This window comes from Diadema antillarum, unplaced genomic scaffold (genome assembly GCF_040938485.1).
Source record: "Diadema antillarum isolate AM-2024a unplaced genomic scaffold, OU_Dant_1.0 scf00000167, whole genome shotgun sequence".
Taxonomy (NCBI): Eukaryota; Metazoa; Echinodermata; class Echinoidea; order Diadematoida; family Diadematidae; genus Diadema; species Diadema antillarum.
In genome coordinates this window covers 1234510-1249134 of record NW_027271056.1, presented here as the reverse complement: position 1 = coordinate 1249134, position 14625 = coordinate 1234510, and the positions used below count along the sequence as shown (strand labels likewise).

Sequence of the window (14625 nt, the reverse complement as noted above, 5' to 3'; positions counted from 1 at the left end):
TCCTTGAGGAAATTTATGTTTGTTTGTTGTTTTTTTTTGTCCGCCTCTAAATCGTCATAAAATATCGAGGAAAAGCTAGTTTTGTGTGCAAGTCAAAGAGAAACTGTATTAGGGCCTACCGTAGCATTCATTGTCCCATCTCATATGATTGGTCTGATTTGACTGGATTTTAAAAACACATTTCTGGCTTTTCATTTATATTCTATAAGGTTTGTTTATTTGTGTGTTATAATGTGCAGGCTATTCCATTCAAACAAGTTCAACACTTATCAATATGCATCTGTAGGCCTACACCAGGGGCCTCACGTTACGCTACTGGCAATGTTCATTCTATTTCATTCAAGCACTCTTGTCAATATTTTGGTGTGAAGATTGTTGATTTTGTTGATCTATTTTTTATAAGTGGAGAAAAAAAACCCACCTTAAACTGAAAATAGGAACGGGGCCTATATTGTGATTATGCATGCTTAACTCCAGAAAGCACCCATGATTTTGTAATCATAAATGATAACTGCCTATAAAAGGCAGAAATGCAAAACTCTAGATTTTCCAAATAATAGCACCATTTTTTTTTTTATTGATGGTGTTTCTTGATATTCCGAAAGAAAAATGAAAAATGAAACAAGGTTCGTTGTTCATTATTCCCAAGGCTCGGAATTCCAAAACACACAAATTCCCTATACATAGGCCTATTACATAGAGGTTCGTTAATATACGAAAATGAAAAAGGGTTCGTTATCCGAAGGTGGCGTTATACCGAAGGTTCGCTAATTCGAAAACAAAATAGTTGTTATAAGTTATTATTAAATTATTTGTGTGTATTGTATCTGAGATGGAATAGATACATAAAAAAATTAATGTGTGATAAGTGATGGGAAAATCACAGCTATTCATGCTGTGTCCATTTATCATTCACGTCTAACCACGAGGAAGAGTTGCCCCATTTGTGTTCGTTGCAGGTCCATCATGGTTATATTAGGTACTTAATATACTTACCTTACATCCCGGATGTACATGATCCCCATAATCCTCCACCTTGATGAATGGGGTAAGGTGAAAGAGTCGGATCCTCTTCCCAGGGGCATCGTGATCAATCCTTTTACAGGATGGGGGGGGGGGGGGGGCAAAGTGGAGGATTAATACGTGCGATCCCAGCGAATTAACGACCAAGCCGTGGGGGAGGAGAGGAGGGGAGAGGAGGGAGGTCTCCTCATGAAGGAACTTTTGCATTTTGCAGAATAAATAGATGATGATGATGATGATGATGATGATGAAACAGCATTTATATAGCGCAATTTATCTGTAGAAACATTCAAAGACGCCAAAAATTGAAATTAAACAATCTGAATCACACTTTTTTAATGTGTCGATCATTGTGGAGCTTTGTCAGAACTGATATTAAATGATATGGTGCACAGTTTTTGTGGAATAATTTTGGAAATTTGTCAATCCAAAAAAGTGTACCAAATCTAATGGAGGTGTCAGAATTGTTTAGATGATTAGTCTATACAACTTCTGTAAAATGACTTTTAATTTCTATATTTTGAGATTATTGTGAATAGCTATAATTAGCTATTCACAATAATCTCAAAATGTTGAAATTTGGGAATTGTGGGGGAAATTAGTCTTGAAAATGAGACTAATTCTGAAAATGTTTATTACGTTATACGTCGACAAACCAAGCTCCAAGCGTCAGGCACTTCCGGTCAATCTTTTTCTGACAGACAATCGGTGTGAACTCTTCTAGGAAACTCTGTTAATTTCATTACGAACAGTACTAATTAATTCAAAATGTCTAAATCTGTCAAAAAACAGATCGAAGACTCCAAGGGAAATAAGGATCTTGACCTGTCGGACAAGAGCATATCCAAGCTCCATGACATTCCTGGGCTATGTAAGTAATCTGGCAGATGAATTGTCGTTTTGCAAATTCCCATGTGTGCATATTTGTGTTGTGGAAATAGGTTTGGTATCTATCCACTGTCTGCCTTTTGATCGACTTTGCTTTGAAAGGTGTCTGTATCTTTTCTTTTTTTCTTTCTTTTTATGAAGCTGGAAAGGCCCCCTATAAACTGCTAGTGCTGTTAAGATTTGTGCAGTAATAGTTTTAAACGGGAAAATTGTTTTCTGCTTTCTGACTGCATGCTGTGCAAGTGGAAGTGGACAGTCAGTTGAGCACACAGACCACAGGCACAGTGCAGTAAATTCAGATTCGGACCCTTTTTTAGTTTCAGACTTGGCAGATTTGATTTACAAATGTGAAATGACCCTACCCCTTCCGCCCGGTACAGTAAAGTAAAATAAGGCTGCCAGTGTTGAAAGTCGTCACATAAATGAAAGTAGACATCTATTCCTATTTGATTGTGTTGCAGAGCAAAGGTGAATTGTAGAGCAAAGGTGAATTGTATAGCCAGGTGCCCGCACCTCGTCAGGGGCCCGAATACCGTCACCCCGCTTAAAATCGTTTTGAGCGCACTGAACAAAAAAGTATGCCCGGGACTGTGTTCTGTACGCTTGAAACTTGGCAGGACTACCACAACCAAGCAAATTGTGGTGAAAACCGAACAGTTTTTCGCGAAAATCTGAAATTTTAATAGGGCTATAGGAATACGTGTTATATGTCACCCGCACGCATCTTTTACGTGTATGTCTATGGGAACATCACGGTCACCGCACACGTCTTTTACGTGCTAAGTCTATGGGAGAGCGGGTGACGAGTTGCGGGCCCCTTCCTTAGCGCGCAACTTTTTCGCATCGTTCACCTTTGACGACGATAGCTGCAAATTTTCAGTATCGATCAGTGAACTTGTGATTCCATTGGAATTTTCAGCATTTTTCCTGTATGTGAGTTGGATTTCAAAGAATTTCAGTGGCGAAATGTGATTCAATTATGGGCAAACATTAACTATGACGAGGTGCGGGTCACCCAAGTATACCCCTAGCTAGAGTTCTATGTAGAAAGAATAAGTTGTTATATATTTATAGACTTTTTGTGACCGAGTCTGATGACTCTAACGTTAATACTGTAAATGTGGAAATTTTCAAGGTGTGGACATTTTCATGCATTTCGCTCAACCAGACGCTAGCGAGAAAATAAAAGCACGCAAATATTTTTGCTTGCCATATGTTTCAAAACTCTTGTCTGCCTCCTGTTTTCTTACTCCTCAGTTTCTCTCAATAACTTGGTACGGCTGACACTGAGTCATAATAAGATTGATGGTAAGTACGGTGAAACCTATCAACATACTGCCAGCTGAGAATCAGAAGGGCGTTATTGGGTTCTAAGATTTGAGCATGAATTAAAGTGAAACAATTAGTTGATCATTAAATGACAATTTTATCAAAATCAAATGTTGAGAGATGTACAGTATTTGTTCCAAATATCAGGTAAATTAGCATCCTTGTGGTTTTGATTGTGAACATTTTACTGAAAATGAAAATAATGTAAAATTGACATTATAATGTCAATGAGATTGAGCTCTACAATGTGATACCAATAACTCAATACCCCCCCCCCCCCCCCCCCCCCCCCTTGCAATAATGCCCTTCTGGTTCTCAGTTGATAATATCATACTTCAGCTGTGTAGGTATTTTTCATGAGCGGTTACTAAGTTTATGGGGTTTCAGAACCTGGGAATGACAGTTTGACTGAGAAAAGTGATTTTACGTGCAGCTGTTTCCCCATGTAGTGTTGTGTTTGAGAATATTCACCTGCTAAATGTAATGAGGATATCTTTTGCTGCTTGTCTATAAGGTGGAAGTGATCTTGGTACACTGCAAAAAACAGGAAGCAAGAAGTGTAATGTGTCTGAACAGGAAACTGAAATACTATGATACCGTGCTACTTTATGAGTACTGCACATGGAGCCACAGTAGCCTTATGCATACAGTAGCCAAAGATGCACTGGTAATCAACAAGAACAATGTCAGATGAACCACACCCTATTCTAATGTAGGTCCTAATGATTTGTACTTTTGAATTACACACAAAAGTATAGGTTTGTAGGCTTTTTAACTTACACTCACAGTTATGGAAAAAGAAAAGTATTTTTCATAGGAAAACACTGGTGATAACTCTTTGGTAAATGAAATAGTATCATGCAATCACCCTCAAAATATTGCAAGCCTAACATTTTGTCAAATGAATCATACAATATGTCATGAGACACAATTTGTATAAGAAAATAGTGAAGTACCTTTTTGGCTAGTGACATGAAATATTACCAATTGTATTATTTTTGTTGAGAAATAGTTCAATTCACAAACAAAATGTTGAACTGCACAACCCAGTATACATACTATTATGTAATACATAGCTTTGAAGCTTCTTAATCTATGACAGGTTATGTATGTCCTTTTCAATCATTCAGCCAGCAAAATGTGTCACATCTGTGCTATGATATTTCTTTCAGAGAGATGTGCTTTCAAAATAATGCTTTTATTATTAAAGTCCAATTCATCCTCGTAGCATTCTTCAAGGCATTGAGGTAGTAGTTAAACATGGGGCTGTGGTTTACTTTTATAACGAAAGTTGTAGCAGCTGCAGATCAGTGATGAAACTACCCGAGGTATTCAATTACCAGGTAGCAATCTACTTTTGTACTATCAATTACTGATACTATCAAAACACTCACGTCACAATTTACTTTGCTAATGCTTGCTACACAGCAAAATATTAGCATTCAAGATTAGGTAGTTATTAGAGGATATTTAAGGGTTCCTGTTAAATAATGTCAGTGATAATGACTTGTTTTATTTTGAAATGCCAAAGTAGATGTGCTGTAGGTATTAGAACAATGTTAACTTAGGTTAAAGGAATTGTATAGTTTTGGTTGAGCCTTAACTTCAGGTTTTTATCATTTTTTGGTGAGATAGTGAGAAACCTCTTATGAAATATGAAAGAGCATGTAATTCCAAAATGGATTCAATGTTTATTTGATGAAAATTGGTTTTGAAATGGCCGAGATATCCAAAACAGAGCGATCCTAAATAAGTGTGGGACCCACACTGTATTACGATCGTTTTTTTTGTTTTGCTTTGTTTTTGGATGTTTCAGCTATTCCAAACCCGATTTTTATCAAATAAACTTTGAATTCCTCTTAAAATGGTATGCTCTGTATTATTTCATAAGTGTTTTCTTGGTATCTCGCAAAAAAGTTAATGCACAATTTTCATCTCCACCAGTACTGTACTATCCCTTTAAGAAGCACAAACTGAGTTGGTATATAATACGTAGACCGTGTGTACTAAGTATCCATGTAGGATTCTTGCCTTTAAGTTTCCACATCCAATGTCTGCCTTTGCCCTGCAGCCGTCCCACCTCACCTAGTGGAGCTGACAAATCTGGAGTCGTTAAATCTCTTCAACAACCACATCGAGGAGCTTCCAACCAACATCAGCTCCATGCAGAACCTCAAGATCCTCAACATAGGGTAAGTAGTCCCATACCTAGGAACTTTGAAATAACCATGCCCATTGCTGAGTTCAATATATTTTTTTTTTCCTGATTCTCCTCTTTTTCTTTTTTTTTTCTTTTTTTGGGAAGGAGTATACAATTTACATAGGAAAGTAAACAATGATCTTTTGAAGTATCTTTTAGTTATATTTGTCTTAAGTATAGTTATGTCGTGTAATTGATTTAATTTGTTCATTTTTTTTTGACTTACCCAGTGACATTTGACTATTCCATAAATAGATCTGTAAAAGGGGCAAGGAGGTTGCTCTTGTACAGACAAAAAAAAAAAAGAAATTGCACAGCATTTCTCATAAATATTCATTGGATGTACACTGTAGGTTTTCATCTAATGCATTGTAGTATTGACTTATTCATCAAATATGAGAATGAAATCCAGTATTAGCTATCCCATATTTTAATGTACATCAAAAAGCATAATACCCACATTGACAGTGGTTTATTGAGATTTAGAGGCTGTATGTAGTGAAAAAGGAACAACCCTTACAAAGTTGTCCTTTTGACGTATCCCAATATTTCTTGTACAAAATGAATGAAGGATACTTTTGATAGTTAATGCAGAGCCTACTCTGTTGTTTTCTTGATCTCAGTATGAACCGGTTGTACAGTTTGCCGCGAGGGTTTGGCTCCTTCCCCAAGCTGGAGATCCTGGATCTCACCTACAACAACCTGAATGAAAACAGCCTGCCTGGAAACTTCTTCTTGCTCGGTGGGTTCTTTGAATATCTCGAGTGGAAACCCAAGTTTGATTTCAGTTTACTCTCCAAACCTTTTTTTTTTTTTTTAAACATGGCAGGTAAGCAGTAAAAAGAGAAGTTCCGAGAATCACTTCAGTGACAGAGTTATGAGACCATAGACCCTTTATGATGAAAGAATTTCATTGTTTCTGTTTATAAAGACAGTATTAGTCAATAAAAAAATAAAAAATTGACCAACCTGTTCATCAAGTCTTACTTAGATATCTTGTTATCAACATTCTAGATAGGACATGTAGACAACTTTCCTCTTCCTAGCTGTGAGTGGCATAAAAAATATGCATATGAATAATATGTTTATGAATATTTTATTGAAGTTACCTTACAAGTCCAATTCAGCAGATATTTAGATACACTGATGTTGGCGTCTTTTCCGTAATTCTTAGGCAAACAATGACACAAATGAACAGAAATAAGCCCCAATAACCATTGACTATGATATGCTCTTTTCATATTATTCTGGGAGATTGTATTCTGATGTTTCTGTGTGCAGATACGCTTCGAGCTCTGTACCTGAGTGACAATGATTTTGAGGTCCTCCCTGAAGAAATTGGACAGCTCAGCAAGCTGGAAGTGGTATGTTGTGTCAGATTCAGATTTATGTAAGACCCTTACTACACGTCCGATCCTTGTCAATAGCTGTGCCTGAATTAATCACTGGAATACACACTTTCAGCTTTACCGAAGCATAAGCTGATGTCACCTGATAAGTTTACTTCCTATTAGGTGTAGTGAAGTAGACAAGCCATTATTTCATACTTATGTAATATCTCAAAGATCAGTGTGACACTTAATGTTTTCATACTAGAATTGCTTCCATATGATTGGAGGATTTCATTTTGATAGGGTCATGTCTTGGTTTTACAAAATGATGAGAAACTTAAAAGTACAGTTGGACATCAGATGTGAAATGGGTAATATCAAATTGGAATGCTTTCCCTGAAAATCTTCTGGTGTTGTCTGCTGCATTCATACATTTGTATGAGAGCCTTTATGCAAAGGCTCTTGCATAAAGGCTCTCATGATCTTTATGAAAGGGCTCTTTTGAGCCACCTGGTATATAGATATATGCAGCAATGTCCTCCTTTGCAAGACTTTCAAAATGGTGTTTGTTTTTGTTTTTGTTTTTGTTTTTCTATAATCTGGCAGTTTCTTCTCCAGTCAAAGTTGTTTTGGGCTAGGAGACAGTCTTCCTCAGTAAACTTTCACATATTATGCTCTCATTGTGAAAGAAGAAAATGTCTTTAATGCTTGATACATGCATTAGTGATATAAAAAGACATGTTGGCATACCTCCTGAAGGATGTTACTAACTTGATTCTAATCTCTCACACACTCTGGACATCACACAGCTGGCCGTTAGGGACAATGACCTCATTGCTCTGCCCAAGTCCATTGGTCAGCTCTCCAAGCTGAGAGAGTTCCACATCCAAGGAAACAGAATCACTGTCCTGCCTCCAGAACTAGGTAAATCTAGATTTCCAAACTGGACACAAATCACATTGGTTCAGTGTGTAATGAGCCAAATTGATTTATAATTGCAAAGATATGTACCCTCAACAGTGGTAAAATAATAGTAGATTCCTCTTGATGTTGAGATCACTCTATTGTGTACAATGCTTTGGCTGCATTAACCTGTTTATTACTGGTTTCAAGTTTACGTGGCCTCTGGTCTGTACAAATTGAGTTTCATGACCAAAGAACAATGTCTCCAGTGGGTAAGGAGTTAGAATGGATGAATTTAACAGGCCTGTTACGACATGTACACCAAGAAAGAGCTATCAGTACAGATGAAAAGAGCTGATGTAAGTCGTACTGATACTTGGAATTGGCAAGGCTGCATTATTACATAGCAAACTGTGGTAGATTATCTTTTTACAAATTTCCTTTCATGTAGGTTCCATCAAGTTTTTCTTGCATTTGCTTTCTTTGCCACCACATGACACTGACATACAAGACGCTTGTATGATTATAGTTCTGTACTTCTTTGTCAAATTATATGTTAATGTTAACATGTCAAAATTACATTGTTACCCACGCCGATGAAAATCGGCAGGGGGTTATGTAAAGGGTTCCGTATGTTTGTTTGTTTGTTTGTTTGTTTGTTTGTTTGTTTTTTTGTTTGTTTGTTTGTTTGTTTGTATGTTTGTTTGTTTGTTTGTTTGTTTGTTTGTTTGTGTACAAGATAACAAGAGAACGGGTAAACGGATTTGCACGAAATGTTCAGGGAATGTTTGGATAATGACAGGAAAGAATCGATTAGATTTTGGTGATAATCGGTTGACCCTTGCAAATTCTGTGTGACCTTGAAGTTTTGACCCCATGGTATAGTGACCATTCCGAAAATTTCCCGTTTCTCACTTTGCGATTTTCCGCTACCATACGAACACATAAACTCCCCAACGATCCGACTTCGCTGCTCAAATGTTCGTAAGAATTCCGAAATTTACGTTTAGGCCTATTTTAGGGACTATGTCCTTCTAGATTTATGAAAGTTCGTTCTCCGTCATCACAAACTGGCCCGTATTTTGATGATTTGTCAAATTAACATTGATTGTTTTTTTCGTTGGAGGAGCATTTTGCTCGGTCGCAGTCACACTGCACGATATGCGTGCTCAATGTCAATGCGTGTGCAAGGCCGCTGAAAATGTATCGCGCTCTACACTGTTGGTGCAAAATTGCACCGGGGACGTTGCGGCGCTCGTTGGTGGCCGAATACTGGTGCAGTAGACATTTGCATTCAACCCTTGCATTGAATAATTCCCGTAGACACTAATCATAGGGGTAATTGCCTAGGGGGTACGTAAATTTTGTTTTTCTTTTTTGCTTTTGTGGATACCATCAAAGATCGTACACTCATACGACCTTTGATATTTGATGATTTTTCAAATTAACATTGATTGTTTTTTTCGTTGGAGGAGCATTTTGCTCGGTCGCAGTCACACTGCACGATATGCGTGCTCAATGTCAATGCGTGTTCAAGGCCGCTGAAAATGCATCGCGCTCTACACTGTTGGTGCAAAATTGCACCGGGGACGTTGCGGCGCTCGTTGGTGGCCGAATACTGGTGCAGTAGACATTTGCATTCAACCCTTGCATTGAATAATTCCCGTAGACACTAATCATAGGGGTAATTGCCTAGTGGGTACGTAAATTTTGTTTTTCTTTTTTGCTTTTGTGGATACCATCAAAGATCGTACACTCATACGACCTTTGATATCATCACACTCTCGGCTTGCTATAATCAAAATATCCCGCAAGAAAACGGCGTATTTCTCGATTTTTAGCGCTTTTTCCGCGACCCGTCGCGTAGACAATACTCTTAAAACTGGACTTAATTCGCGCGCGCTTGGAAAAGTTCCGATTCTGCACTTTTGACGGTGGAATTTGGGATTTTCGATGGATTTTTGGAGGAGACTTAGAGACTTTCCTGTACGTGAATGAGTGTTAATACCGTATGTGTAATGATGTGATTTGCGTGTGATGTGACTGTAGAACCAAAGATCGTACACTTCAGTGTACGATCTTTGGTAGAACTCACTGGCTGGTGATAAAGCACACTGGCAATTAAGTGGCCGAATTCTGGTAAATGACCGAATGCACATTATGTTTACCCCGACTTTGTACTTAGGCGTGGGTCTGCCGCCTTTGACGGCCCCTCTCTAGTTTTGAATATTTTTCCTATTTTGAGAAATATGAGAAACAATAAATTGAAATTTTAAAAATTTAGATATTTGAAGTACCATCTTATATGCATAGCCTAAAATGAATGATGAACACAAGAAATGAGTAGGGTGCATTCACACTTTGTGTTATAATTCATAAGGGCTTAATTCTTCTCTATACAGGTAAATTGGACTTGTACACTGGTAGGAATACTATGAAGGCTGAAAATAACCCCTGGGTCCCACCAATCGCTGACCAGTTCCAAGTGGGTGTGTCACATGTCTTTGACTACATCAGATCAGAAACATACAAATAGTGAGTATCTATACCTATGGCATGAAACCTGTGTGCAAACATGATCATAAGCTATCTAGATTAAACAAAAATCAAGAAAGTTTGTGGAATATTTTCAAATGCAGTTGTCAGAAGTACCAAAAACTAAATATTGGCATTTCAGACTTGCATGGCTTGTAGTGTTTTTATCAACAGGATATCTTTATTAAACTTTTGAAGTAAAAAGTGAAAGTGTGTTCGTAGCAATGCTGTAACAGTAGACAGTACATGCTTGTCCAGTAATTTAATCGAGTCAAGGACCACTATCTTAAAAATGGCATTGTCAGTGTACATAAACATAATCCAAATAGGACTAAAGAAGTTAAATGTGTGTTCTAGGTCTATACTATAAAGTAGTTTCCTTGATATTATGAATTTGCAATTCCAGCTATGCAGGGGATTTCTGTACCATTATTTTTGCACATCTCATATATACAACCTAACAATCAGAAGTGTCCATCCAGATTTAATTAAGAGTACACAAATAATTGGGTTGTGATGTATGGGTCTTATAGTTCTGATGCCATCTTAATCTTCCACCCTTTCATCTCAAAGTGAGTATTGATTTCTTCCTCTCTCTTTCTCCATCCCAGTCTGTATGGCAGACATGTCCAGGCCGGTGCTGCTCCCCCGCCCAAGACCAATGCCAAGGCCAAGAAGATCAGCAGGCGGGAGGTTTGGGGCAAGAAGTAAAAAAGGTGGAGCTTTCCTCCTCCCCTTTCAACTTCCTACCCGACCTCCCTAGAGAAGAGACAGAAAGAGATTGCAAGAAGGGAGAGAGAGAAGGGATGCAGACATGTCTTCTCTCCTCTCTTTCACATCTCACCTGCTACTGTAGAGTCCAGTCATGGTCCAGTGATCATTGTCGTTTGCCTCTTCAAAGTTAAATGATAGTTTGCGAGGAGGATCACCTCATTTGTGTATTGGTCTTTGATGATGTGTTACCACGACTCCAAGACCTGGAACCATGTTCTCAAGGAAGTCACATCTTGCCAGTTAGCTACGTCAAGGTTTCCAGGTTGACTTGATGAGAGTGTCATTGTACGATTGTCCCCAGAGATAGCTGCCTTGTAAACCTTAACCACAGCTTTTGAATCGACATTGATGAGAAATTTGAAAAGGGGTTTTGTTCATGAGGCATCCAAACAGACTTTGCTCAGTCACCATGCGGTGTTTGGCAAAGATATCTAATCCAGCAAAAATTCTGTGGTGTCAAAGCCAGGATAGGAGTGGTAAGCTTTACAACCAAAGTGTTCCGAGAACAGCTTTATTGTTCTTCAGCAAATATTGACACATAGGTTCATCACTGGAAAGAGAGAAAAATTCATTACTTAAAGGTACATGAAGAGTGATGCCAGCTGTGCTATTTCTGTGACCCCAGTGTCTTTATCGATTGGCAGCATGTGAGTATAAAGTCTGTCACATGCAATGTTCAAACCCATGCTTTCTATTCACGTGTAAAATTTAGGCAACATCAATTTCTACTCCATCTTTGTGAAAAGTCTTTTAAAAATCAGAATTCAAATTCTTTCTCTTCTTTGCAGCAATGTATGTGATTATTTACTATTTGTTGACCATTTTTTTTTTTTCTGTAGAAATCTTTGATACCTTGAAAAAGTAAAATGCAGTCACATAATACTTCACATACTGTGACCATATATTTTTTTGGTTCCACCTGATAAGTATAGAATTGAATTATTTCATTTGATTTAGCATGTCTTTATAAAAATATTTCAAAAGAAAATTATTGAATAATGCAATATTGAGAAATATGATATAAAGCTATATTGAAAAACCTTTTTTTTTAAATAGTTTTCATATCATCATGTTTGTTAATCATGCATGCAGTAGTAATAGAATTACTAGCTAATTATGTCTCAGTGGCCTTTGCCAGTTATCGCCAAAGGGGTCTTGTTTTTTCTATTTATATGCTATTTAGCATTTGTAAGAGATAATGATGTATTATGCTGTTTCTTTATTGTACAACTCTGATCTCATACATGCATGGCAAATATTTTAGTCATAATTGTATTTACCATAACTCAGAAAGAGAGAGCAAATTTGAAATAATACATGAAACATACATGTAGAGTTCCTGTGATTCTCAGCCATGGTTTCGTTTATGCAGATATTGTCAATAAGTTACAGAGCATGGGGTCTTCTAGTACAATACCGTATCACAAAACTATATCACAAATGTTTGTATGACCTGGGTATTTAGAATATGCAAAAGATGTCCAAAACACAATGAAAATATAGACAATGGAAAACCATTTTTTAGTCATATTCTTACACAGATGTTTTATAGAGACATTTAAAGAGATAGTATAGTTTCGGTTGGGATGGGACTACAGGTTTCCAAAATTTTTTGATAATTTTTTGAGATAATGAGAAACCTTTTATGAAATATGAAAGTGCATATAATTCTAAGAGGAATTCAAAGTTCGCTTGACAAGAATTGGTTTTGAAATAATTGAGATATCTTAAACAAAGCAATCCTAATAAAAGGTGTGACCCAACTTTTATTAGGGTTGCTTTGTTTTGCTTTGTTTTTGGATATCTCAGTCATTTACAGCTGGTCATTTAAAAAAACAATTTTTCATCAATGAAATTTGAATTCTAAAATTGTATGCTTTCACATTTTATAAAGTGGTTTCTAAGTATCTTGCAAAAAGTTAAAGGCTGAATCCTCACCTCAACCAATACTATATCATCCCTTTAATACTTTCCTGCCCAGTATTGTAACGTATGCAAAGGGTAAGAGTATGTGACTTGTGCTTAGAAAGCCACACAAAATAGTTTGTAATAGACATCTTGAAGATAATACTGACTACTATCAAATTTGCCCTTACTCTAATATTACTGTTGTAGCTGTGGACACTGACCATATTCCCAATTTATAATTTTCAATATTTGATCTATGTAAATATTCTTGAATAGTTTTGAAAGTGTACTATATGTGAGTGCGTGACATAAATTATTTTTAGTGATATAATGTACTCTCTTTTTTCTATTCAAATGCATGTGTCCAATTAGTCTTTGTAGATCTTAAACAAAAAATCTATGCAGAATGAAGAGATGAATGTGAAAACAATTTGTTGTAAATCTTGAGATTCACTATCAGCTTTGGAACAAATGAACCATTAGAATTCAGGTTTAGGGGACTGTGAAATCAATGTGCAAGCATTCATGTGTGTATTGCTACAATAAAAACCACTCAAGTGCATAACAAGGTCTGATTAGGGAGGGGAGTCTCACCTCCCTGATCTGATTGACAATCCTGAAAATCCTTGAATGGATGAATGATGATTACATCTTTAATGTTTGGTTCAGTATTCATGACGGACTCCATTTCAGAAAGATGGAAATGAAATACATGTTCTATGCTGTAAGAGAGTTGGGGTCAGTAGATTGAGTCACTAACTTGATTGTGGTTATATTTAATGGTGCTATTATGACAATTTAACCCATGTACAATATAGTATAGCTGTTGCAGCTCTGATTCAGAACAATTGTGTAAAATTAGTGTTCTTTAAGTTCGAATTTACTGCTTCTCTAAAGTTATCATCCCTCATCTGCCAGCTATGGTTAGGATCTCTAAGGGAAATGTGAATTTCTGAAAAATAAATAAGAGCTAGAAAAAAAAAAATTTAACACCTTCTTATCGAAATTTCATAACCAAGAATATTTAACAAAAAATTATTTTCCAGTAGCATTTGGCATTTTTGTTTGCAAACCCTACCATTGTCATCCAAACATGATCTCAAGGTGTCCCAATTTTATCTGCAGCTTCAGCATATCAAATCTCAGCTCAAAATGCATCAATCACAACATTTCTGCTTTTTTAAAGCTGAGACTAATCCTTCTCGTGTGCTCTTCATTTGTATGAATGTGAAAGGAGCTTCAGAGTACCAGGTTATTTGAGGGTCTTCATATTCAGGCAGATTTTATGCTCAGCATGTATGGCATCCTGTAATAGGTCCATCATGTCGTATGTGTGTTAGGATGCGATGCGAGTGTTTTGTTCAAGCTAATGATATACAATTTGAAAGGATTTTAGAAGGAATTACAAAGAAATTTTGTTGCATCGTCTCATTCCTGATAAAGAGTTGGTGTGATCCGACATTTTACTAGCATGATAGTAATGGTTAAAATGCCTTTTTAGGGATGATTTGAAGGAAATTCAGAAGTTTTATCAAATTGAATTCCTCTTTCAAAACGATATGTACACACATCAATTAGTTTTAATGTGAAACAAATGCAAAATAATGCATCAACCTTATGGAGACTTTGTATTAATGACCTAATAGCTGTTTACAGGTAAAATGCCTTACAGTCCCGAATGTCACAGTTGATGACAGTAAAGCAAAATGTTTTTATGTCAAATCTCATAAGTGT

The 14625-nt window shown here is 36.7% G+C and overlaps 1 protein-coding gene across 1 annotated transcript; it reads left to right on the top strand.

The window, feature by feature from the left end:
- The first annotated feature begins 1725 nt into the window (after nucleotides 1–1725).
- On the top strand, nucleotides 1726–11267 carry LOC139722570 (ras suppressor protein 1-like). Its single transcript, XM_071633861.1, has 8 exons — nucleotides 1726–1894; nucleotides 3169–3219; nucleotides 5312–5432; nucleotides 6064–6182; nucleotides 6722–6804; nucleotides 7581–7695; nucleotides 10077–10209; nucleotides 10821–11267. The coding sequence occupies exons 1-8, from the start codon at nucleotides 1792–1794 to the stop codon at nucleotides 10918–10920; spliced, it is 825 nt and encodes a 274-aa protein (XP_071489962.1). The 5' UTR covers nucleotides 1726–1791; the 3' UTR covers nucleotides 10921–11267.
- Nucleotides 11268–14625: the final 3358 nt, after the last annotated feature.